Source organism: Humulus lupulus, chromosome 7 (assembly GCF_963169125.1).
Source record: "Humulus lupulus chromosome 7, drHumLupu1.1, whole genome shotgun sequence".
In the NCBI taxonomy this organism is placed as follows: Eukaryota; Viridiplantae; Streptophyta; class Magnoliopsida; order Rosales; family Cannabaceae; genus Humulus; species Humulus lupulus.
This window is the reverse complement of record NC_084799.1, coordinates 37972656-37998785: the sequence shown is the minus strand read 5'-3', so window position 1 is coordinate 37998785 and position 26130 is coordinate 37972656. Positions and strand designations below refer to the sequence as shown.

At 33.9% G+C, this 26130-nt stretch overlaps 1 protein-coding gene across 2 annotated transcripts; it reads right to left on the bottom strand.

Moving 5' to 3' along the window:
- Positions 1–19157: 19157 nt before the first annotated feature.
- Positions 19158–25512, bottom strand: LOC133791178 (MLO-like protein 12). Of its 2 annotated transcripts, none has more exons than XM_062229097.1 (15): positions 25225–25512; positions 25010–25067; positions 24678–24841; positions 24327–24443; positions 24163–24223; positions 21556–21644; positions 21199–21273; positions 21018–21112; positions 20871–20920; positions 20732–20772; positions 20440–20613; positions 20287–20322; positions 20091–20158; positions 19896–19956; positions 19158–19771 (listed from the first exon to the last, which is right to left on the bottom strand). In XM_062229097.1, the coding sequence occupies exons 1-15, from the start codon at positions 25348–25350 to the stop codon at positions 19388–19390; spliced, it is 1599 nt and encodes a 532-aa protein (XP_062085081.1). In that variant the 5' UTR covers positions 25351–25512; the 3' UTR covers positions 19158–19387. The 2 variants fall into 2 exon arrangements, with proteins under 2 accessions (XP_062085081.1, XP_062085082.1); XM_062229098.1 differs by having other exon boundaries at positions 25020–25067; positions 25225–25338.
- Between the last annotated feature and the right edge of the window lie 618 nt (positions 25513–26130).

The following is a 26130-nucleotide window of genomic DNA, read 5'->3' as shown; positions in this document are numbered from 1 at the left end:
TTAAACAATATTTTGCCGCTTAGGTCGATTGGTTGTAAATATTTTATTGTAATTAACCTTTAAAATATATTTGGGGAGATCCCAATGTATACAGTAAACGTTTTAGTGAAACATCGTATCTTTGACCAAAATTTTAACTCTAAAATGTTAATCATACTTAGTTACATGATTATAGCCAAATGACTCGGTTAGCGAGTTTAGAAGTGTTTAAAATGCACAACATAACGGTCCTTAGGTAGTAGGGTGTTATAATTTTGCTGTAGAGTCCCCGGGGCAGTGAGTTGAGACAGAATCCCACACTCAGTAAGATGATCTTGGAACTAATTATCCAAATATTCGCCACCCCTATTAGATCTCAAGATCTTTAAAGTTTTACCTAACTTGTTTTGGGCCATTGCTAAGAATTCTTTAAACTTGTCAAAAGTTTCAGATTTCCTTTGCATTAGGTAAAGACATGAATATTGAGAATAATCATCAATGAAAGTGATGAAATATTCATTACCACCTCTCGCTTGAACATTAATCGGTCCACAGGCGTCAGTATGAACGAGCCCTAGGGGTACTTTGGCCCTTTTTCACCTTTCTCTTCTTGCTCTTTGAGGAAGAGGCTAGGTTAGCCTTACCCTGAGCACCCCCGGTAGTAGCAGCCTTCTTCTCAGATCCTTTACTTGGTCCACCATTTATTCCTTCATACATCTGGAGCTCATTCAATAACTGAGTCATTCCATAGTCCAACTTGTTAAGAAAATAGTTCGTGGTGAACATAAGTAAACTAGGTGCAAGGCTGTTGAGAATGATTCCAACTTGAGTCTTCTCATCTACTGTTGCTCCATGCAGCTCAACTTCTTGGAAGTAGTTCGTTATCTTAATAAAATGATCATGAACATGTTGGCCAGGTGCCATCCTACAGTTCACATACTTCTTGGTAGCCTCGAAACTAGCTTGTGCTGACTTGTGCCCAAACATTTCGTGGAGTTGCTCCATGATGTTGTAAGCAATTTCGACATTCTCCATCTTAGTCCTTAGCGTTTTTGACATGCTGGCGAGCATGTAGGCCTTGGCCTTGTTGTTGGCAGCAGTCCAACGATCATACTTCTCCCTCACGACCTTCGAGGCATTCTCTTCGGGAAAGTTAGGTTCAGTTTCAGCCATCACGAATTTTGAGTTTTTGTCGATCAACACTATGTTTATATTAGACTTCCATTTCATGAATTCTCACCGGTTAAAAACTCCTTGGATAGAAGAGAGATAATGGGGTTGGAGGCCATAGAGCTACAATTATCAATAAAGTAGAAATCAATGCATTGTTCGACAAACATTCATTCATACAAGTTTCAGAAATAACATAACATATAAACAATGTTTAAAGATAAATAAATACTAAAAACTTATGTTTCTATTTCTTAGGTTTTTCAACTAGACATGAACCTATGTGTCCCGGTAGGCGAGAGTCACAAATATTCACTTAGTCAAATAGAGAAACAATTCAATTAATAAAACGTTCTAGACTTTTATTAATAACAGAGATCGTCCCACAGAGACTATTAACCAATTACCAATAATTAAATTTCAAATTCTATTTGGAGATTAAAATTTAGATGAATAATTAAAATTAAAATGAATAATTCTAAACTACGAACACAATTTAAATAACTATAAAACAAACAATGAATCAACGAATTAAAAATCAATATTAAAAAGCCTAGGGAATTAATTTCATCAACTTTTCATTATATTAATTTTACTAATCAATTCTAAATCTCTTCATCCTATTCTAATAGCATGTTAACATAAATCGATTCCTATTCTTTTTCAAGATATAAGATCTCAGCCTATATGCAGGTTTTCTACATCTCTGTGATAAACTTAAACATATAGAAGGCATTAAGCATGGAAACCCAATTACTACACAAGTCATATAGGTACTTTCGTCTAATATGCAGCCTATGTCTATATAACGATAGCATATTCAATTCTCATCTTTCAAATTTTGAATCAAAACTATTAAATCAAGTAACTAGTGATCAAGTATTTACTAGCATTAAGCAAATATCATATAGATTATAATATAGAAGAAGTATCAATAGAACATCATAATAAAATTAAATTGAAATTCAAGCGACTACATTAATCCCTAGATAAAAGATTTAGTTCATAGATAACATAATAAAAATAAAATTCAAATAATAGTTCATAGAAAATAACCTAAAAAATTTAGATGAAGAAGAAATCTAGAAAGTCATAAACCAGAAAAAGAAATCTAATTGCAACAGTATTTTCTAGATCCAAAGTTTATAAAACTAAAACTGCCTCTTAAATTCACAGATTAATGCCACTTAAATAGTTTTCCAATACTCCCAAGTGAAAAGACTGTTTTGTCCTTCTAAAAATGGCTAAAAATCTCAAAATTGCGTTGATAGCGCTAGGTTTTGAGCACTGTAGCGCTGATAACAGAGCCAAATTCTATTGAAAATTCACGTACTAGCGCTGTAGCGCTACTTACAGAAACACAAGCCTTGAAGACTTCTTTCTAGCGCTGTAGCGCCATTCACAGAAACATTACTTGGACTTCTTGCTCCTGAATGACTCAATTTTCTCCAAAAATAACTCCATTTTCTTCCACTTTCACTTCATTCCACTCTTTTCACTCTCTTAGCATCAAAAACCTGAAACATGAACAAACAAGCATAATTATGCAATAAAATAGCCCTAAACTAATGCAAAACCTTCCTAAAAACTAGACCATAAACGAACCTAAAACTCGTTTATCAAACTCCCCCAAACTAATCCTTTACTCGCCCTCGAGTAGAGAATCTAACTAGACTCAAACTTAAGCAAACCAAGTTGACATAACTAACCAATTCCAATTCTCACGACTGTTATGCAAATATAATTCTCAGGAGAGCAACATGCTATTTAAAATATTAATCTAGATTTTCAATCAAAATACTTCACCCTTTCAGTGCAATTTATTAACGCCAAAGCTCATTTACTCATAACTCGCAAATAAAATAATTGAACCACTTTTTGCACATCAAATTTTCACCAACTAACCACATAACCAAGTTATTTCCATATGCCTGCACTACTTACTATTCTCCATTAATATAAAGAACTGCACAAATAAGAATCAATAGGACTTTATAGGGGTTATAATAGAAGGCTTAGGTACGGGTAGATAAAAAAAACATTTTAGGCTTAATCATACCACAAGCATTCCAACTAAACAAACTTTCCCAGTAAATTTCAAACCATTCATCCCTTGTTATCCCTTTTTTCTGTGCAATGATAAGAATTTTTTTTTTCAAACCACTCATTCTTAATTTTTTTTTATATATTACACTCCCCAAAACTTTGATTTTTAAATAGATAATTGTTTGGGAGTGTAATTGATAAGGTCATTTTTATATTAATATTTGATAAGTTTTTCCATGCTTAGATGGTGTTATGATAGCATTTTTAGTAAATTTAACTTAGTTTCGTGACTCTACAACATATTTTATACATTGCATTTTATGATGATAAATCTGACATTTTGATGGCAAGTGTAGTTAAAATGAAGTTTAAGGAGTATTCCAGGCTTTCGAGATTGAAATGTTGAAGTGGCGGCATCGTACAAGCTTTCTAAGGTTGAGAATTGAAGAAATTGAAGATAGGCCGCTGCCTAGTGTGTCAGGCCGCTGCCCAGTTTTTTCAGGCCGCTGCCTGCGTGACCAATTTTTGCACATATTTTGTTTTAAGCCGCGACACGCATTTTCCAGGCTGCGGCCAGCGACGTCATTTTCAGATTTTTAATTAGAATTTAATTGAGACTATAAAAGATTATTAGGGTTAATTTTAGATTAGGTTTTTTATTATGGTTTAGGAGAGAAAAAGACTCAGAAAGGGCTGGAGAGAAGACTACAACACTATTGTTCATCAATCTAATTCCTTTTCTTCCCTTAATCTCTTTAATTATAATTATAATTATGTTTGTGATTATGATTAATATTATGGAGTAGGTTCTTTTTAGGTTAAGGGTTAATTCAAAACCCAAGACATGAATTCTTGATTATTGATAATGAGTATTATTCTTTAATTTCTCTCAATATTAAATTGTTTCTATTTTTCTAATTGAATGCTATGAATTTTTGTGATTTCTTGTTAGGTGGCCAACTAATTAAGGTTTTACATTTTCAATTGTCATCTTAGAATTACTACTCACCTAATAGTTTAGGATTCTAAGTGTATGTGATAAATTGCAATTGATAGTGATGTCAAAAGAATTGTTGATTGTGATGAAAAATAGAACCTATGTTAAATGAATTATATGCTTCATTAATTTATTGCCTAGATTAACTTGTTTCCATAGGACTTAATGCTTTATCTAAGTTAAATAGATTGTATGCTTCATAGATTTGTTGCTTAGCTAAAAGAGTTAATTATTGAGCGCTTCACATTGATTACTTATAATAGGGAGACTGGGATAATTGTCTGCTTCAGCGTTATCTGCGGGGTTAATAGTTTAATAGAGAAATTGGAATAATATTTATTATTAGTGATTAGGAATGATTTTTGAGGGAGGATATTAACCTTTAACTGTTTCTTAATATCGTAATATCAATTTTTATTTGCTTTTTATTTTATGTTATTTAATTTTGAGTTCAAAATCTAAATCCCCGTTTTAAGTTTTAGTGTTAATTATTGAATAATAAAGTGAACGATAGTTCTCATGGGTTCGACCTGTGCTTGCTATTATACTAAAATAATTGGAAGTATTGAAAGAAAAATCATTGTTAAATTTGTTGTGGTATACGACAGCCATCAGTAATCAATTTGCACTTTCTTTTTCTTTTCTTTCTTTAACTTTTCTCAATCACAAGGAATTTTCTGAATAACACATGATACATAACATCCCATTACACATTCACTCCCCTCATATAATAGTTTTCATGCTCATGGTATGGATCAAACGAGTAAATGGTAATCCCATTCACATATAGGCTCAAAAGAATGTGTTAAGAATAAAATAATTATAAGGCTCAAAAGGGTTAACTAAGGATACAATTTTATAAGAATAGCTTGAAAGGCACAACCAGTCCAAAAATTGCCTATATCCTTTTCCTAAATGTGCATTGTTTCAAATTTCATCTCAAATAGTAAGCAAATAGGTTCTAGAATTTTTTTAATATTTTTCAATCTACAATCCAAATTCGATATGCATAAAATACTCAATTATAACATTCGCAATTTATGAGCAATAGATCTCTAATGTCAACAGATCATAGTGAAAAAAATAAAGTAATCTCACCAAGCACACAGATTGTTTCAAAAGCACATCAACTTTTCCTTTGGATTATACTACATCACAATCAATCATATTAAAATGACAATTATCATCAACTTAATTCACACTCTAAAACACAACTCAATAACTAAAAAAAACAAAGTGAAAAAACACATCAAATAACACTAACAATAAATCTCTCCCCCAAACTTAAAACATAACATTGTCCCCAATGTTTAAAGTGCATAAAGAATGAGAAAAGAGACTTACCTGAATGGCCACGTCAGTATGGCGGTTGTGGAGGCTGTGACGAAGGTCCCTCAAATGGTTGAGACGGCGTAGGGCTGCTGTAGCGCTATAACAACCTAAACTTCAATTTTTTTTCACGGGTTACGAGTTACAACACAATTTATCCAAAAGAAAACTAAAACAACTAAAACAAAAATCTCTAAAAACATTGTTCCAATAAAAAAAAACAAAAACAAAATTAAATAACATAAAATTAAAAATGAAAAACAAACATAGGAATGCCTCCTAAGAGTGCTGTCCTTAACGTCTTTTAGCCGGAATCTTGTTTTCATTCATATTCAACTTGGATCAAGTCCTCCCCTCACATCCTTGAAAACCATAGTGTCATGAGTTGGCCCTCGGTTCTTGTGATTAGAAATTATTGGAACTTTCCCTCGCTCATATAACGTTCGAACCCTTTCATTAAAGTGTTTTTTTAACTGGTTACGCCCCTTTCTCATTCTGATTTTAACTATGGAGCTTTTCTTAGAGACTTCCAACTTGTTCCCTTCTTGGTTTACCACTTCAACTCTACAACAAGTTAGAATTTCTATTGCTGCAAAAACTTTAAATATAACTTCCTCTTTTTGCACTCGCTGCTTTAACTCACCTTTTTGTACATCAGTTAAAGCCCTAACAGTCGCTAAGAATGGCCTTCCAAGTATTATTGGAATATTTTCATCTTCCTCCATATCTAGAATAATAAAGTCCGTAGGAAAGATGAATTTACCCACTTTTATCAATATGTCCTCAATCACTCCAAGAGGGTGATTAACTATCTATCTGCCATCTGCAAAGACACTGCAGTTGGCCGAGCTTCTCCCAAATTCAGCTTCTGAAAGATTGATAGAGGCATTAAATTCACACTGGCCCCTAACTCACATGAAGCCTTTGTTCCTACCAAACCCCCTATAGAACATGGGATATTGAAACTACCAGGATCTTTAAGCTTTGGAGGTAGTTTCTTCTGAAGTATTGCGTTGCACTCTTCAGTTAGTGCAACCATCTCATAATCCTCTAATTTCCTCTTTCTTGACAAAATTTCTTTCATAAACTTCACATAACTTGGCATTTGTTCTAAAGCCTCTGCAAAAGGGATGTTGATGTGTAGTTTTCGGAAGATATAAAAAAATTTAGAAAATTATTTGTCAAGATTAGCCTTTTGAAACCATTGAGGATATGGAATTTTGGTGTAGGCTCAGTGTATTTTGGCTTTTTTTTGTCTTTGGAAGGTCTTCAGCAACCTCCTATTGTGCTGGACTAGTGACATGTTGATCCTCTATCTTCTTGCCCTTGTCTTCTACTGTAGGCCCCTCATACTTAGTCTCGCTCCTCAAAGTGATAACTTGACATTGCTCTTTGGGATTCACCATAGTTGAACTAGGTAAAGCCCATTGATTACGATTTTCCATCAACTTTGCAAGTTGGCCAACTTGTGTTTTCAAGCTCCGAATAGAAGATCTGGTTTCTGTCGTAAATTGGCTCAATGAATCAGCGGATACCTCTAGTTTAGTCATTTGAGGCGATGGTTGTTGATGTTGCGGCATTTGTGGCCTTTGAGTATCATAAAAGGGTCTTGGATTTTTCCCATAAGATGGTCTAATTGGAGGATATTGAGGTGGATTTGGATGATACTGTGGTTGGTGCCCTTGATTATTACTCCATGACAAATTCTAATGGTTCTTATATGCTGGGGTATAAGTGTTAGAGTATGGGTTGTTATTCGGTTGCCTTGGGAAATTACCAATCGCTTGAACCTTTTCAAGTGGAATATCATCTACTGAATAAGAACTCGTCGCTAGACATTACTAAAAGTGATGAGAGCCTCCACATGTCTCACAACTGATAGGAGCGGGTTGTAGTCGCATCGCTTGAGCTGAAATGTTGTTTTGTTGTTGCATTTATTTAGTCAACGAAGCAATTTGAGCAGTGAGCATAGCAATAGGATCAACTTCTAGAACTCCCGCCACCTTCTTATTTTCTAGCTCAGCTGGCCAACTATAATTATTCATGGCCATCTCTTCTAAAATCTCATAAGCTTCATTAGCACTTTTCCTCATATATACTCCACCAACTGCTGCATCAATTACTGTCCTTGTGTTTCCCCTCAGTCCATTATAGAAAGTATGCACCAACATCCACTTCACTATACCATGGTGTGGACATTTTCGAAGTAGCTATTTAAACCGTTCCCAAGCGTCATATAACGATTCCCCCTCAAATTGACATAAATTATTTATTTCACCTCTAATTCGTGTTGATTTAGCAGGAGGAAAATACTTAGCGAGAAAATTTTGAGCAAGGTCTTCCCATGTCACAATGGAATTGGCTTGCAGCGAAATCAACCAACTTTTAGCTCTTTCACTCAAAGAAAACAGAAATAGCCTCAAAATGATTGCATCATTACTTACTCCGTTCATTTTGAAAGTATCACATAACTCGAAAAAGTTGGTAATATGGAGGTTTGGATCCTCATTATGTAGCCCCCCAAACTGAATGCAAATCTGAGCCATTTGGATAATCGAAGGTTTGATCTCAAAATTGTTCGCCTCCACAGTAGGTGGGCGAATACTAGAATGTACCCCCTGTAATAGTATGGAGTACATAGTCCCTCAGGGGTAAGTCCACCTCAGCTACAACGTTCCCCGCATTACCCTGATTCAGATTGTTATTAGTAACATTATTGATGTTCTAAGCCATCTTTTCAAGTCTTTTCTGTTTTCTTTATCTTTTGCAGGTCTTCTCAATCTCAGGATCAATAGGTACTAGTATTTTCGAACCCTTACGTCGCATAAAAATAGGTCACCTAAAATTGAGAAATTTAAAAGCAAATCAATTTAGAAAACGTTAAATTAAAACCAAAGTAGATTGAAAAATAATTATATTTGATATTGATTATTAGTCCACGGCAACGGTGCCAAAAACTTGATCTGTTAAATCTGCACGTAAGTATACGTGGTCGTGTCAAGTAATAAATTATGTAAAAATAGAGATCATCCCATAGAGCTATTAACAAATTACCAATAATTTATTTTTAAATTCTATTTGGTGATTAAAATTTAGATGAATAATTAAAATTAAAATGAATAATTCTAAACTACGAACACAATTTAAATAACTGTAAAAAGAACAATGAATCAACGAATTAAAAATCAATATTAAAAAGCCTAGAGAATTAATTTCATCAAATTTTCATTCTATTAATTTTTACTAATCAGCTCTAAATCTCTTCTTCCTATTCTAATAGTAGGTTAACATAAATCGATTCCTATTCTTTTTCAAGACATAAGATCTCAGCCTATATGCAAGTTTTCTACATCTCTGTATAAACTTAAACATATAGAAGGCATTAAGCATAGAAACCTAATTACTACACAAGTCATACAGGTACTTTCGTCAAATATGCAACCTATGTCTATGTAATGATTACATATTCAATTCTCATATTTCGAATTTTGAGTCAAAACTATTAAATCAAGTAAATAGTGATCAAGTATTTACTAGCATTAAGCAAACATCATATAGATTAGAATAGAGAAGAAGTATCGATAGAACATCATAATTAAATTGAAATTCAAGCGACTACATTAATCCCTACATAAAGGATTTAGTTCATAGATAACATAATAAAAATAAAATTCAAATTCAAATAATTGTTCATAGAAAATAACCTAAAAAATTCAGATGAAGAAGAAATCCAGAAAGTCATAAACCAGAAAAAGAAATCTAATTACAGCTAAAATTAACTAATTATAATTTGAAACTTGATTTAATATTATTTATTTATATTGACATAAATTTATCAATATTAATAAATTTACCCAATGATTCTCTTTTATTCTCTAAATCTCATATCACTGTAAATTTTCCAAAATTGACCTAGTCAACTTTAAAAAAAATCCTAATTGATAATTAAATCAATTAATTGAGACATGCTAAATGATTTACTCAAAGGTGATGCGGGGACCATGGATCCATGAAATCAAGCTCCAATAAGTTACCGTAAATTTATTTACGAATAATTTCACTACCTTATTAATTCATTGTGATGCCACTATAGACTCGGAATTGAACTCTTAAATTCATAGAACATATTTTCCAAACCATAAATATGTTATCCATTGTTATAACCACTACAGTTAGTCAATCCTCTATCGATGACTTACTGAAGAGCTGGGTGCAAATTACCATTTTACCCCTCATCAATATTTTATTCTTAACTCCCACTAAGTTCCTTATAAATGATATGTCCGTGAACTTAATCACACAAATGAGTTCTCAATCATTTAACCTTTTGAACAAAGCAATTAAGCAAATCATATTTTCACTTCTCATATAGAAGTTATAGATTTCATATCTATGAATAATACTCCCACTCAATTACACTATTAAATCTCCAAGATGTAAGTATGGGCTAGATCGTAGGGTAAGCTGATAACGAACAAGTCAAAAGATTTAAATAATATAATAAGCAGAATATTATCACTCAGAATTAAGATCGACTTAACCTATTGTGAGATTGATTAGATTCGATAACAACGATACTTATTTATCAATCAATAATCAATATCGGTCCTAGTCCGATGTAACCAAATACATTCGATCATATTTACTTGGTCAATGCCTTGGACAAGACATCACACCTTGAATGTGTAAGTAGATCATATCGTAGATTTCCTAATCAGTGAAAATCCAATGCATTGATCTAATCTCAGGACTTGTTCTTTTGAACATATAATTACAACTATAATCCATTGTGACCTAGTCACTATAATTGTAACTATCCATATGTTCGGGATTTTATGAATTTTTGTATTAATTGAATAAACATGTAATAAAACAAGCGAACAATGCAATTGAATAAACAAAATGATTTCTACTTCTTTTTATTGATAATAATAATGTGTTACATAAGAAATATGGTTTTGTTAAGGGCATAAAACCCAACACAACTGATGGACCCTAAACGGGTATGTTTTAAATATTTATAAATCGCAAGCGCACGAATCGTTCATATAGAATAGTGATCGTGTAAGCAAGGATATCGAACCCAAAGGAGTTGTCTAAAATCGAAAATAAAACTATTTTAAATCAAAATTAATAAATTCTAACCTAGTTCCAAAGATTGATGAGATTTTTGTATAATAAAAATAAAATTAAAGATAATAATAAAGAAATTAAAGACAATATATATATAACATAAATTAAAAGTAGAAATCAAGATAGTAAAATAAGATTATTAAGGATTAGAATCCATAAAATATAAGTTCAATAATATTTATAAGTACATTGATTCCCAATTTTTAGTGATAGTTAAAATAGATCAAACTATTATTTTTTTTAAATAGATGTATAGTTTTAAGCACAAATTACTTCTAAAAAGACAGGGTTTTTCTTCACTTTTCAAAATTATAATTTCAAAGCATTTAGTGTAAATCAATCTAATGAAATAACAAATAAATCAATGAACATTATTTATAAGGCAAAACATTATATTTTTGTTCTAAGCATGGATGTGTACAATTTAATGACACATCTTACACAAAGAATATTATGTTTTTGCACTAATGAAGAACAAAGTGTAAATATGTGCTAACAATCCAAAATACATGATATTTAAGATGAAAGAAGATATTTGAAGAAAAAAATTCCATAAACTTTGTTGCACAAAATGGGAAATCAACATACGAAATAAACACTATCTAGTTACAAATTGTTTCATCATCACCTTAATAATCTTAAAAAGATTAGAAACACATAACTAGAATAACAAATACACACTAAAAATTACAAACATAAATAGAAAAATTTGGAGGAGAAACGCCCAAATTTTTCCTCTAAAAATACATTGAAAATAACCAAAAAGAAGAAGAAGATGAAGAGAATTGAGAGGTTTTGAATGTGTAGAAATTATAGTATAGTAACCTCTCTCAAATGGACCCCCTAAATGGTTTTCAAAACTCCATATTTATAGCCAAAATGAGGTATTAAAATAATCAATTTAAATTAATTAAATTGATTAAATTAATTTAATTAATTATAATATGGTAAATAAGGGTAAAATATAGGGTGTAATAATGATGTTTTGGGGTAAAATGTGTCAAAAGTGGGGTAAAAATTGGTATTTTGAGACAAAGGGACAATTTGGTTTGTTGGGCTCAAAAATGGGAAAAGGAGGCTGCTTTGTGGCAGGGGAGCAGGCTGGGTGCTTTTGGTGTTGCTGGGAAATGGCCAGGCGGGCCTGAGCTGGATCCGTGGGTCATGAAGCAGCTATTGAAGTTGTTGAGTTTGGCTAGGCAGGGGCGGTTGGCTGGGGTCTTCGGGCTGGGGCAGCATGCTGGAAGGAGATGCTGAAGAAGCCAGGCGTGTGTTGGGTGAGTTGAGGAGCTGACAGCTGGCGCAAGAGGCTTGGTTGATGGCTGGAGAAGGCCAGGCGTGGGAGTGAAGGCTGGGGAAGGGATGCTTCGGATTGGGCCAGGCGCAGAGGCAGGTGGGAGCTGGGCTCAGGTCGTGGGCCTGGCAGGAGAGGCAAGTGTGTGGGCCTGGAAAAAAATGCACTTTTAACTCTTTTCTTTTCAGATTTGCCACTTTTTTCCTTTATTTTTCTTACTTTTCAAGAGCATAAATTCCCTACAAAATAATAAAATAAATCATAATACAATATTTTCAACTATAAAATAAATCAATTTAATTATTTGAAAATATTAATTATAACTTAATTTATATTTTACATTTAAGTTCAATAATACAACATTTATTTACCACTAACTTAACAATAATAATTCAAATAATTAACTACAACATTTTACAACAAAATACTTATAAAAACACATAAAAGTATATAAAATCAAAATAAACCTAATAAATTAAAAATTACTCAAAAACGTAATAAATCACTTAAAAACTCAAGAATTAAGCAACAATTAGCACATAAAAAGTGGTAAAATAACTATATTTTGTAGAGTTATCAACAACCGAGAGCCAAGAAGGCTCAAAGAGCCAAGGAAGAGGCTGCTAAGTCGGAAAAGGAGGCTGCACGGGTTGTAGAAGAGGTTCAGAGGCACATGGAGAGACCACGAAGGCCCTGGACAAAGCCGAAGCCAGTATAGACATGGTTCACCAAATTGCGGAGAAAGCGGAGCCTCTTCAACACGAGGTGGAGGCCCTCAAGAGGGAGGTCGACGCAATCACGGAGGATGCATTTTATGTGGCCTGTTTCCACAACCAGGAGATGAGCTTGGACTTCACTAGCGAAGTAGAAAAGTATCGACTACTGTTCGAGGAGCATCTGCGGGCGACAATTGCTACAAAAACTGCCAACGCTGCAGCCAAGGAAGCTGGAGTGGTACCAGAGGTAGACCCCATCATCGATGTCATCGAGAAGGTTCCCTTCGACCAAGACTAATTCTCTTGCTGCTTTTAGGCCTGTGTGCCATTCCTTTTTCAATTCTCTTCGAGGTACAAATAATTCATTGCTCGAGCCCCTGAGCACAATCTGTGTACTTTTAACCTTCAAGAATGGCCTTTGCATGCAATATTTAATTTGGCTTTATTTTTGTTACTTTCATACTGTGATTTCGTGTTCAGTAACATGCCAATTGGTCTTTAAATAATAAGGTTTTTGTCTTCAAATTTTAACGCAATTCATCATCACGAAATTTTTTGCTTTGTTTAACCGTAATTTGTCCACCATATGTGGGCCTTAGTCATGTGACTTAGGTCTTAATTGCCCTACTTAATGCAACTAGGAATTGCGCTCGAGTCTTGGAGACTGTGGCCTTGTCGATCCCACAAGCTCTTTGGCATTTTTAGCGTTTAGTGTTGTTTCCCGAGCACATATTCCTTGGAAATAGCCTTAGTGAGCTATCAAGTGTTAGCACTTGATGCCTTTCCTCGAGTTCTAAATGACTCAGGGCTCATGAGACCAAATTAGCTTAGGATTTGAGTTCAGTCTAAGGAGTTTGGTCTTTTTCACCAAAGCCATGATTACTCTAGTTTTCCCCCGAGTATAAATTAATTGGGGGGCTTTTTTTTATCCTTTTCCCTTTGGAAATCGGGAACCCGTTACTAGTTCTCGGGCGAAAGGTCCTTGGGACATAGGTCAAGTTCTCCATCCCTAGGTTGTTGGATTTTACAATGCTTGAGTTTTGGCAACTCGAGGCTTGTACCCTAGTACCGATGTCTCAGGGATTTTGTTCACCTGTTTGAATTTGAGGACTTGTTATTGTTCCTCGGGCTCATGGTCCTCAGTAGATTATTAAAGTTCTTTGCCCGTAGGCTACTTAGATTTCTATAACGCTAGGTTTACCTCGCTCTTATTAGGCTTGGCTCCCTAGGTTATTTCATTCTCGCAAGCATTGATACTAAGTTTACTTCGCTCATGATAAGCTTAGTTCCCTAAGTCGTGGTCCGCAAGCATTTATCTTACGAGCTGACCTATTTATGCCCCCAAGTGATTGGAGACTTGTCTGCGTTCACTTGTCCATGCCATGGAGCGGGCATTCCTTGAGTAATAAATGTAAGAACAAATATTGAAAATAAAAACTAAAAATACAAGCAAATTCTCTGAATTTCTATTAATGTGCTCGGAGGCTACAAATAATTACAAAATTTAGAAAATACATTACTCATATTACTGGTAATACTGACGTAGGTGCTCGACATTCCACGCATGGGGTGCCAATTCTCCGTTCATTTGGGCCAATTTGCTGTCCCAGGACACACGATGCTCTTGACTTGGTATGGATCTTCCTAGTTAGGGCCCAATACTCCAGCACCTGGGTCTCGGGTTACCAGAAAAACTCTTTGCAACACCAAGTCTTCAACTGAATTTTCTATCTTTCACTTTGGAGTTGAAATATATGGCCACTTTTTGTTGGTAGGACGCTACACGAAGGTGTGAGGCTTCTCGGAGCTCCTCCACAAGGTTCAAAGAATGATTCATGGTCGAGTCGTAAGTATCTCTTCGGTGCGTGGATATTGTTGCCTCGACTTGGAGCATGGCTTCATACCCATAAGTCATGGAGAATGGAAAATGGCCAGTAGATGTCCTAGTAGTGTTGCAATAGCTCCACAATGCTTTAGGCAGCTCCTCGGGCCAAACACCTTTCACCTACTCTAGCCTTTTCTTCAAAGTGCCCTTAAGCATCTTGTTGGCCGATTCCACTTGCCTGTTTGCCTACAGATGAACTCTTCATGACTCCATGCTTTTGATAAAAGTTAGTGAACAACTCATTGTCAAACTGCAGGCCGTTGTCGAAGATATCTTCCTCGAGAGCCAGTTATGGCAAACGATGATTTTGATGACGAAGTCCAGTGCCTTCTTGGAGGTAATCGTAGCGAGAGGATTGGCCTCGACCCACTTCGTGAAGTATTCAACTGCCACAATAGTGTACTTTACTCCTCCTTTTCTTGTGGGCAAGGATCCGATCAAGTCAATGCCCTAGACTGCGAAGGGCCATGGACTTGTCATTTTAGTGAGCTTATTTGGAGGAGCTCGGGGGATGTTGGCATAACATTGGCACTTATCGCATTTCTTGACATAGTATATTGCATCACCATTTATTGTATGCCAGAAGTATCCTTGTCTAGAGGATGATGTTGGTTCCTATCTGGACACACCAGAGTAGTGGTAATGAATATCTTCATATACAACTTATTGTACATGATTACGTATCGATGTCCCTGGCAAAGGAGCTTCCGAGTTGCTTTTTTGTCCTGTGGTAACTCTCCGGAGACAAGGTACTTCCCAATTGGTTTCATCAACCGTCCTGGGGTTGGACAACCTCTACCTCCACGAGAGATGAAATTCTTGGAGAGGAAAAGTTGTCTATTGAGAGCACATTGATCAAATCTGCATCCTTGGTGGTAGCAAGCTTGGCCAGGGCATCAACATTGGAATTTTGTTCCCTTGGCACCTGTCGGATGGTAAACCTTTTGAAACTGTGTAGCATTTCTTAGGTCTTGGCTAAATAAGCAACCATCTTGGTCCCGGGGGCCTGATACTCTATGAGGATCTAGTTCACTACGAGCTAAGAATCAGTGAAAATCTCGGCGGCCCTCATTCTTGATTTCTAGTGCTACTTGGAGTCCGACAATAAGTGTTTCGTACTCAGCTTCATTGTTTGAGGCGTCAGAGCCAAATCTCAAAGTTCCGTGAACCCTGTGTCCCTCGGGGGATACCAAGATAAGGCCTACTCTAGCTCCATTTTGATTTGAGGACCCATCAAAAAACAGCTTCCATACGGGATCGACCGCTTGGGCCTCCTCGACAACCTTCATGGGCTCGATAACCTCTAATTCTCAAAAAGTGGGGTCCAACTCGTTGGACTCCCTATCTTCTTGTACAACTTGGACCTCCATATCCTCAGTTTAAGGCTGCTCGGGGGCTACTACTTCAATAACCATGACTCGATGTTTCGACGACATGTTGTAGCAATTGTGGGCCTCTTTTTGATCTTCTCGGACAGGACCTATTCTCTCCTCGGGGGGAAACTTCATGCACAAGTGGTGTATGGAGGTGACTACCCCAAATTCCACCAGGGCTGAACATCCTAGGGTGGCATTGTATGTGGGGGGCAATCTACGACCGCAAAAGTTCAATACTTGAAGGCTTTGGTGAGACACTTCATCGACAACTTGATATGCCCCATAGGAATGAGACCTTCCCCCAAGATTCCGTAAAGGGTGGAGGTACACAGGGACAAGTCACTCCAATCTTCTCGAAGGCCGACTTGAACAAGAAGTTCACAAAACTCTCGATATCTACCAGGATCCGAGCCATCGTTTTGTTGGAAATCTGGCTCTCGACCACTAGTGGATCATGGTGGGGGAAGTGTACTCTGCTAGTGTTGTCCTTGGAGAATGTGATGACCTGGTCCGTCATCCGCAACATCTACGCTGGGAGTTGGGCTAGTGCCAACACTTCATCATCATGGTTGAGGGCTCGCGCATAGCGAGTCTACGAACCCCTTGATGTAACCCCCATGTGGGGTACTCCAGAGATAGTCCTTATTCTCCCGTTCATAGGGGGAGGTCCATGGGCTAGATGTTGCTGTGGTGCCATAAGCACTTGGCCTGGGGCCTGAGAAGGTGCCCCATGTTGCGGAGGAGGCATGACCAAGCGAATAATGCCTATGTTTAAGGAATTGGTTTAGATATTAGCATAATCAAACCAATTCATGTATAATTCAAAACGAAATTTGCGGCATTATTCCCTATGTAATACATTTTGTTGAACTTAAATCTCTATGTAAATTTTTTTGGCGGCGAAAATCCCTACCGTTACACATTTGGCGTGGACGTTGATCCCTCAATCGTTAAGTGTGTCAGGCAGTACACGTGGCAGCACCCGATTGACAGTAAAATTCGCTTTTGAGAATTTTTTTGACATTAATATCTATGTAGCTCATTTTGTTGCACTTTAATGCTTAAGTAAATTTTTTGTTGCCAAAAATTGAATAAAATAATTTATTCACCTCAAAAAATTACTAAAATCTAATTAACAAATTATTGATTTAAAAAAAAATCATCTTAAAAATTGATTAAATTCTTAGTTTTTTAAGATGATATTTTTATTGTTTTTGTTTAACAAACATTTCAATAAGTTGTTAATTAAAATATAACAATTAAAAATTACTAAAATCTAATTTTCAAATAATTGAAAATTTTAATTAAAAAAAACAATAAAAAATTCATCTTAAAAATTTATTAAATTCTTAGTTTTGTTTAGATTAATTATTTATTGTTTTTGTTTTAATTAACATTTCAATAATCTATTAATTATATTTAAATAATTGTTTGAGGTGAATAGATTATTTTATTTAATTTTTGGCAACAAAAAATTTACATAAGCATTAAAGTGCAACAAAATGAGTTACACATTACTACAAAAACACTTTTTTAGGACACTCTAAATGTCAATCCTAAAAACAGCTCCTTGACTTTTTAGGACTCGCGTTGCGAGTCATAAAAACTATTGGTGTCCTAAAAGTTTGAATTTTTTTTTAACAAACACCTCCTGGACTTTTTAAGACTTGCGTTGGGAGTCTTAAAAACTATGTGTGTCCTAAAAATTTGAATTTTAAAAAATCTCAAATTCCCTCCAATTCCTCAAATCACTCAATATTATAAAAAAAACATAAAAATAACTCAAAACACCCTCTCTCTCCTCGGTTCTCTCTCTCTCTCTCTCTCTCTCTCTCTCTCTCTCTCTCTCTCTCTCTCTCTCTCTCTCTCTCTCTCCTGAAGCTCCCTCTCTCTCTAGTTCGCCTTTGTCGTGGCCAAACGATTGCCTTGCCATCGCCGCCGACCGCCACACGCCGCCCTAGGAGATGCACCGCCCCCCGAAACCTGTAATTCGCGGAGCTTAGCCCCTCACACGCTGCCTAAGACCCTCAAAGTGGTCGTCGAAGTTTATGCGATTTTGGGTTTTCCTCCAACAATCCGACAACTTTCCGGCCACCACGAGATGAACCACCACCATATTCCTTGCAACTTGGGCTTCAAAACCCACTAAAAAATTAGACCCAATGGCCACCGTGGAGTGGTGGTGCTGCCTTACTCCGAGCGAGTCCAAAAAATTTCAGTTTTTAAAGCTCTCAAATAGTGCGAGTCATAAAAAGCCTTTTTTTGTAGTAGTGACATAGGTATTTATGCTGCAAATTTGTCAAAAACGAATTTTGCCACCAATCGGGTGCTGCCACGTGTACCGCTTGACACACTTAACGGTTGAGGGACCAACGTTCGCACCAAATGCGTAACAGCAGAGATTTTTGCCGCCAAAAAATTTACATAAGGATTTAAGTGCAACAAAATGAACTACATAGGGATTAATACCAAAATTTCCCTAATTCAAATTATTTCAAATTTGAATTTAGATTTTTATGTAACTTCCCTTAAAATCGCGGGGAAGAGTATCTTTACCCATTCTATAAATACTTGTCATTAGTCATTTGTATTTTTCACGCACAATTTTTGTATTCAAATTCTAGGAAGCTGCTTTCTTAAGCTTTAACTCAAAAAAACCAATAAAAGTGACTTGTAGACTGCGTAGAGTTAACTACTGAGCCACCTAAAAAATTCATGTTTTTCTTTACATTTTTTAAAATCATTTTCTATTCTGCTTAATTTCTATTTAATCTTTGTTGAAGAAAAACTTTGTCAACATAAATATAATATATATAAGTACATTTAATATCAGAGTGTATCAAATATCACTATATTAAACAATTAGTAATCTAACATTAGCCTATTAGTAATGAAGTAATATATATATATATATATATATATATGTGTGTGTGTGTGTAAAACTTACAAATCACTTACATATAATAATACTATACAAACACACATTTAATAATTTTACTTGATCAAATATCACAATATGACTCGTCTATATTAAACAAACTTAAATTTAAAATGTATGTAAAACTTGTTGGTTTTTTACTTGTAATTAAATACTATATATAAACACATCCAATATTCCACTTTAAAAAATATTATATATAATTTAAACAACAGAAATAATATATTTTTTTATCACTTTTAACCTTATTCATTATTATTGAATTCTCACTCCACTACAAACAAAAGTTGATCCTAATTATCGAGATGTCCTAACTTCATATTTGATATTAGAAGTAGTATAATATAAATTCATTGTACGTTGTTTGTACAGTCATAAGCAAGTTACTAATATCATTCTCTGGTGTATGTAACAATGTATTACGCAGTTGCTACCAAGTTCAAGCTCATACACATTCTTCAACAAAATGTACACCAAAAGTTAAAAAAAAAAAACATGTAAGAGTAAAACAGTATTAAAATCTATTTTCACTTCCGGAAAGAGAAGTGAGATGAGGCCAACTTGACCTCACGTTGCTGTGAGGAGCTTGGCTCCTGAACTAACTGGTCTCCTTCTTCATTTATAACCATTTCAACTGTTCCATTGTTGGGAGATGGTGTGCCTTCACGCTCATGGTAGTCGTTTTCGACATTAGACATCCCACCATAGTATCCCTCAGTTGTGCTTCTATAATTCTGCAACAAATGAACTGGAGACATGCCATGGGTTGGAGTTGCAGGCCTGCTTGAGAATGGCGAGTTTGCCCCCGAATGTCGGCTGTGTTTCTTGTTCTTTTTGGCTGAAAGGTGCCAATTCTTTAGTGCTTCTGCTACTCTGTCATTGAAAATGGTTGGGCTCATTGTAGACCCCATCTGTAATAACATCAAACAGATCAGAAAACTTAATAAAAAGATAGATTGACCGCGATTTGCTCAAAACATTATGTATAGTTAAGCAGAAAGATAATGATGATTTGAATGTGATCATGTCACTGACCTGTGTGACAAGAGCATATAGAGGCAAAGTGACATAGCTGCACAGAACATGTATGATGATCCTGAGAGAATTAAGAAAGAAAAACATAAGACAAGTTTTGTGTGTATCTGTATCAGTAATAAACCTTGAGCATGGATGATATGAAAATTCATATGGTATAAGCATATTAATTACTTTCAATCTCATATAACCCACCCCATTGAGATTCTTATGATGCTATCTTCACGTTTTTTGTGGAAGCAAGTGTCTATGCCGAATGTAAGCTGAAGGACAGAGAGAAAAGTTTAATCGATCAGGACAAAAAAATTGGCTGGCCATGTAATTTTATCGCCTTGAAACCAAAAATGAAAGAAATTATGATCAAATTCTTCGACAGTGGAGCAGAACTTACAGTACTCCATGTAAAAAAGGCTAGCTGAAACGCATTCTGCAAATGAATAAGAAGCCACAGAAGCAGTTAACAATAGAAAAGATATGGTTTTTTGTTTTCAAATATTTTTAATAACATATTAGAGGAAACAGTTTATGATGACTACATAAGCACCTGAAACAGAACAATGTGTATGAGAGTGAGCATGAACTTAGGCCGTCCAAACCAGAAGAGCTCATCTCCTGGTTGAACCAATGGTGCACCCCTCACCACATCTCCACTCTCTTGAATCCTTAATCCCATCATCGTTATGATTTTTTGAAGTTTAGTTCCCACCAATAATAGTATCTGAAATTTGTGAATTTACCAAATTGATCATCAGCTATGACCATAACTTGGGTTATTATAAACAAGTAAGAAATTAAGGATATGATTAAACATAGTCTGTGCATTGTGTTGTACGTACAATCAGAGGTAGAAATGGCAGCCATAGATAAGAGACAATTCCTGTTAAAAAGAATAACATTTCTCAGTCAGTGAAATGGTAATTAAGAGAGTGTATTATTATAAGTTTTAATAATAACAGAACAAAGTGTCTAACTTACCATATGTGTTGGACAGTAGAAACAATACTGCAATAAACCAAAGGAGTGGGCTGCATACATATAAAACAGACTTCAGTTGTTATCCTTACATATTTAAATATACATATGTATATATAAGCTGATGAGTTTAAAGGCTGAAACACTAACGTTATCCCAACGACAACTACAAAATCCTCTTCAAGTGATCTGCTGATGTATTTCTGAAAATCAAATCTCGTGTCATTTTCTGGAGCCAAATGTGCCTGAAATGGGAAAAGCATAGCTATTCATGAGATCAATACATGTGCAATTTGAAGCAACTTTCAAGCCATATGATTGGGCAGCATACCATGATAAATCCATGCCTCAGTGTCATGTAATCAACCTTAGTGACTGACCTGAAGAATTGTCTGAAAAAGCACACCTGATTGGAGAAGCACGAAAGAAAAATGTAAGTATATACATATATATAGACCCTTAAAACTTTGTCAAAATTATGTTCCTTGTTTTCTATAATAAGGTTCTAGCTAGCATTATTTATTTTTTATTTTTTGACAGAAAGGTTCTAGCATATATTGTTTAGTTTTTCATCTGAATGTATTCCAAAAATAGTAGTTAAGACCTTTTTATTTTCAATATCACATGCTAAGACCATAAGATATATTAGTTAAACATATATTGTCAATAATTATACTGCTTTACTTACAATCCAAAGTGAAATTGGTGACTGGCTCCACAAGTTCAAATGTCTTCTTCCAAATGATGTATCTCTTGCAAATCTAAATCTCTCAGGATCTGCAAAACGAACCATTAATTTGATTGAGCATAATTAATTATTTTCATCGAGTTCCTCAGCCTCTATGCTTTTCAGGACAATTGTTAATTGTGTCCTGTCAAATTGCGTGACTATATATTTCGGTTTATTCATACATGCACCTTTTTTATGTCTATCTGAATATGATTAATAATTATATCCCTTAAAAAAAAGTTTAATTACTAATCTTTTACTTCTTATTTTTTGATGTTATATTAGTATAATTTGTTATTTTCATGTCTAGTAGTGTTTGATTTTAATACTATGTTAACAAACTTGTTTTGGTGTCAAATTGTGCTCATTTTCAATATAATGTTATCTATGAGCTTATTTTCAGTTATAAATATCCTATGTTTTATAAAGTATACCAACCCTTCTTTTTATTATAATTTAATTAATATATTAGATTTAATTTTTGAAATTAAAAGTAAAATAGTAATAATAATCATTTAAAAAATATAGAAATAATAAAAAATTAATTTTATAAAAAAGTATCAAGCTTTACTCGAATTAGTTCTTTTTACCCTTATTTTATTACAATTATTTAATATAACTTTTATTTTTGAAGCTAAAGGAAAATAAATAAAAGAAATAAAATTTAAAAAACATGTGATTTAAAATAAATATAATTTTAAGGTGTTATGGGGTAGGGCACGTGGGGGCGTTTTCATCCTAATTTTTTTTCATGACAATGCTCATTGTTGTTATAGCGAATCTCCTACAAGTTTTTTAAGAAATTTCAAATAATTTACAGTGCCGAAAACAAAGTTCAAATAATTTGTTGTACTCATGCTTATTTTTTTTAATACGTATGTTAAAAGTGGTTGTTTGAGCTATGTTTTTTGACACTGTGAATTGTTTGAAATTTCTCGAAATCTTGCCGAATATTTGATATAATTACAATGAATACCGTAAGAAAAAAAAGAATATTGTTATGAAAGTAAATTGGGATGAAAATGCCCCCCACGTGTCCATATGAGTGTGTACTGATAGGTTAAAAAATACTATCCTAGCACATATGCTCCCTCTAATTTTATTAATTATGATAAAAGAATAGTAAAACTAGAATAGTAAACATAAAACTAAAATAGTATTTTCTTATTATTATATTAACAGTTATCTATTAGGGTTTTTTTAATAAATATTTTTTTTGTTCTTTTAGTGTTATTTTTTTCTTTTAAAATATACGTACTCAAGTTTCAAAAAATATGATTTTCAAAGTTTTATAATTACATAAATATGGTCTTAGGAAAAACAATTATAAAACAACTTAAAAGAAACTTGAAAACAACTCATTGTATCAACCCAAAATTAACTAAATAAAATTAAAGAAAAAATAATATATATCGGAACAATTAAATATCAACTCAAAATAAACCTAAAAAAACATGAAAACAATACAAAGAAAGAAAAAAAAAAAGAAAAAAATCATAAAAATGTAAATTTTTTCTTGAAATCGTAAAAGTGAAAAAAAATGTTTGATTGCAAAAATGTAAATTTTTAGCGAAATTAAGTATTATAAAAATATTTATTTATATATGTATATATACTTCAAACATTATTACTTTAATTTTACATAGAAAAAATAATAATTATTAATCTTCATAATTCAAAAAATTTCTAAAAGATTTAAGATTTAAATTACAAATTATTAATTGTTATAATCGTGTGCATATTAACTTTTTTTTTATAAACTAAAATGGTAGGAGGGGACTACCAGTGTGGCTTCCCTCTCTGAGCATTACTATAAGAGCTCAAACTCCACTTAAGAATATTCGCCAAGATCCTATTCGACGGATCACCCCTACCTACGATCGGGTGCATCATCTAAGCGCCATCAATCAACTATAGTGCTAAAGGGATCCTAAGACATAGGGCAAGAGTGACTAGGTCGGCATACATAGTGCTCACATCTAAGACATTGGACTTTCACTCCACGTTGCCTGAGCGAGCGAGTCACACATATTCGAACCCCTTAAATCTAGGACATGCCACTTTACCACTTGGCCACTTGGTTGGTGGTGTGTACGTATCAACTCTTTATGCTCGGTCCATGACATTTATAATGAGTGTGATATTTAAGAGATAAATTTTGAGTATCAAAGATGAGGGTGGATGCAATTGTGAGATATGGACAAGGGATTGAAATGTGCTGTTTCTAACCAAAATATCCAGACTAATTAATATCAGTAATTGATATGGAATGGCAATATATATTGGGAGAGTTGTGAAATGTCAGACTCAATGCATCGTAAATAAAAAGTCAAACAAAGTTAATTCACATAGGACCCACCCACATAAACCAGTGTTTTAAAACTGAGAGGTTGGGTAGGAAAAATATCCTCTCAATTAATTCGCTCCTGAGTTAGATTAGATCAGTGGCTGTGCTTCCATAATAAACAAGTTGCAAAATGAATGACAATAATGGCTGATTGGTTGACCCATTTTAAATATGAAGGGGCTTATAAAAATAAATAAATAATCATAATAAAAAATTACCATTGCTGTATATGTACTCAATTTTCTTTGTCTCATCCTCCCAAACTTTCCATTGTCTCATCTGCAATCGAATTGTGCAATAACTTTATATAAGCAAGAGATGTAGATACAATAAATAGATAGAGAGAGAGAGAGAGAGAGAGAGAGAAATGACTACTACTCACTTTGGTGCTGCCTAGAGCCAAGGTGGTAATGCAGTAAATAATGTGGAAAAAAGCCAAGACAAAGATGAATATATGAAGCTGGTGAATCCCATATTTAGACACTATAGCAACTTTACCCTGCACGTAGACAGACACAAATCAAATCCAATCATCGATCAACCATTAATTTTATACTACTTCCAAACAAACATATTAAAAAAGCCTTCAAAAAATTCAAGACGAATATCTCCATTTATATATAATATAATGTTATAACCATACATTAAAAACCTTAGAATCACTACTGTACACACTTTTAGTACGTCCTAATAATATTAAGACATAAACATAAATGGTTTATTGTTTTCTTACAACTTCCGAACAATAATCTACTGCTTTTGAACTTGAAATAACATTAGCTGTCTCGTTTGAGCAAGGATGCCAAGATTTTGCAACAGTTCTTGGAATACACATGTCAGCAATCACTCCTTGGAACACTGTTAGGAGCAACGATATGAATCCCAATAGCATAAGCTCTGCAAAGAATAAATGAAAACAAACAAATCCAATTGAAAATGAGAGAAAAGTTATCAAATCCCACAGTTAGGTTTTTCAAATACAAAACCAAATTCAATTAAAAAAAAAATCCAACAAGTACTATTAGATGAACAAGAGAAGTACTAATAAGAGATATGTACGTAAACCTTCTTTAACCTTCTTAAGGGCTTCATAAAGGGCTCGTTTGTGTTTGGATTTTAACCACTGAAAAATATAAAAGAAAAACATAAAAAATGATGGTGAGAACAATATATCTTAACCAAAAAAAAAAGACCTATGCATGACTGTCTAAAGAAGATATTTTTTATCTTATAAATGAACTCAACCATATAAATTAAAAATTCATTGTTATTGAACTTACTGCTCCTAAAAAGTGAATGGCATGTTCAATGATGATAGAAATGACAATCAACACAAAGAACACTACTGCAACAGCCCAGGTCGGAGTAGCCTCCAAAGAACGCTCAAGGTTATTATTCTCATCCATTAATAGATTTTCACTATCAAATATAATATAATATATTCAAAAGGGTCTCCAAGAAATGGTGGAGAGAATGGAAAATAAACGTTTAAATGGACAGAGAATAATAATATGGCCTGGTGTCTAGTACGAATGTGTAGTATACTAGTATTTCGTTTCTGTGCGTTTAGAGGGAAAGTTAAGAGTCCTTTTAAAGAAAGCAATTGCCAAAAACATTTAAGACTTTGACTTTTCAAACCCCCACAAAAAAATACGCCCCCTTAATTAGATTATGCACCACCACATAGCAATGAGTCTTCTCTTAAATGACTGTAAAAACATATTGACCGGAGTGCTATACAAATGTTGTATATCTATTTTTTTTTAGCTAATTTTCATAAAATTGAGCTAAAATTATACTAAAAGTTGTACTAAATTTGACATAAAATATCCTCACAATAAATATAATTTTTTTTAATTATTTTTTGTCACTCATTAATACACATTATTAATTTTTTAATTTTAATTTATCTTTTAATAAAAAAAATAATTATTTTTGTATATTTTCAATAAACATTAATAGTTATATTTATTTATTTTTAATTAGTTTGCACCTTGTGCATTGAAGAACAAATGCAAAAAGTATGTCAAATATATCGATCATTGACACATATTTTTGGTCAAATTTAATACAAATTATACACTATCTATTAGAGATGGTCTAATTAGTTAAACAAAATTGTGTGTAATATTTTAATACATATTTTAACTGCACACATCCTTACTCTTTATTTAGTATTTTACAAA

Bases quoted from the DNA above. Each gene is read 5' to 3' on its own strand.
- LOC133791178 (XM_062229097.1), bottom strand. From the start codon at position 25,350: ATGGATGAGAATAATAACCTTGAGCGTTCTTTGGAGGCTACTCCGACC. The intron at 20,921-21,017 runs GTTAGTGTTTCA...ATATGTATGCAG, and splicing joins GTAGTTGTCGTTGGGATAAC to CCCACTCCTTTGGTTTATTG. The intron at 20,323-20,439 runs GTGCTTATGTAG...ATTCATTTGCAG, and splicing joins TACACATTGTTCTGTTTCAG to AATGCGTTTCAGCTAGCCTT.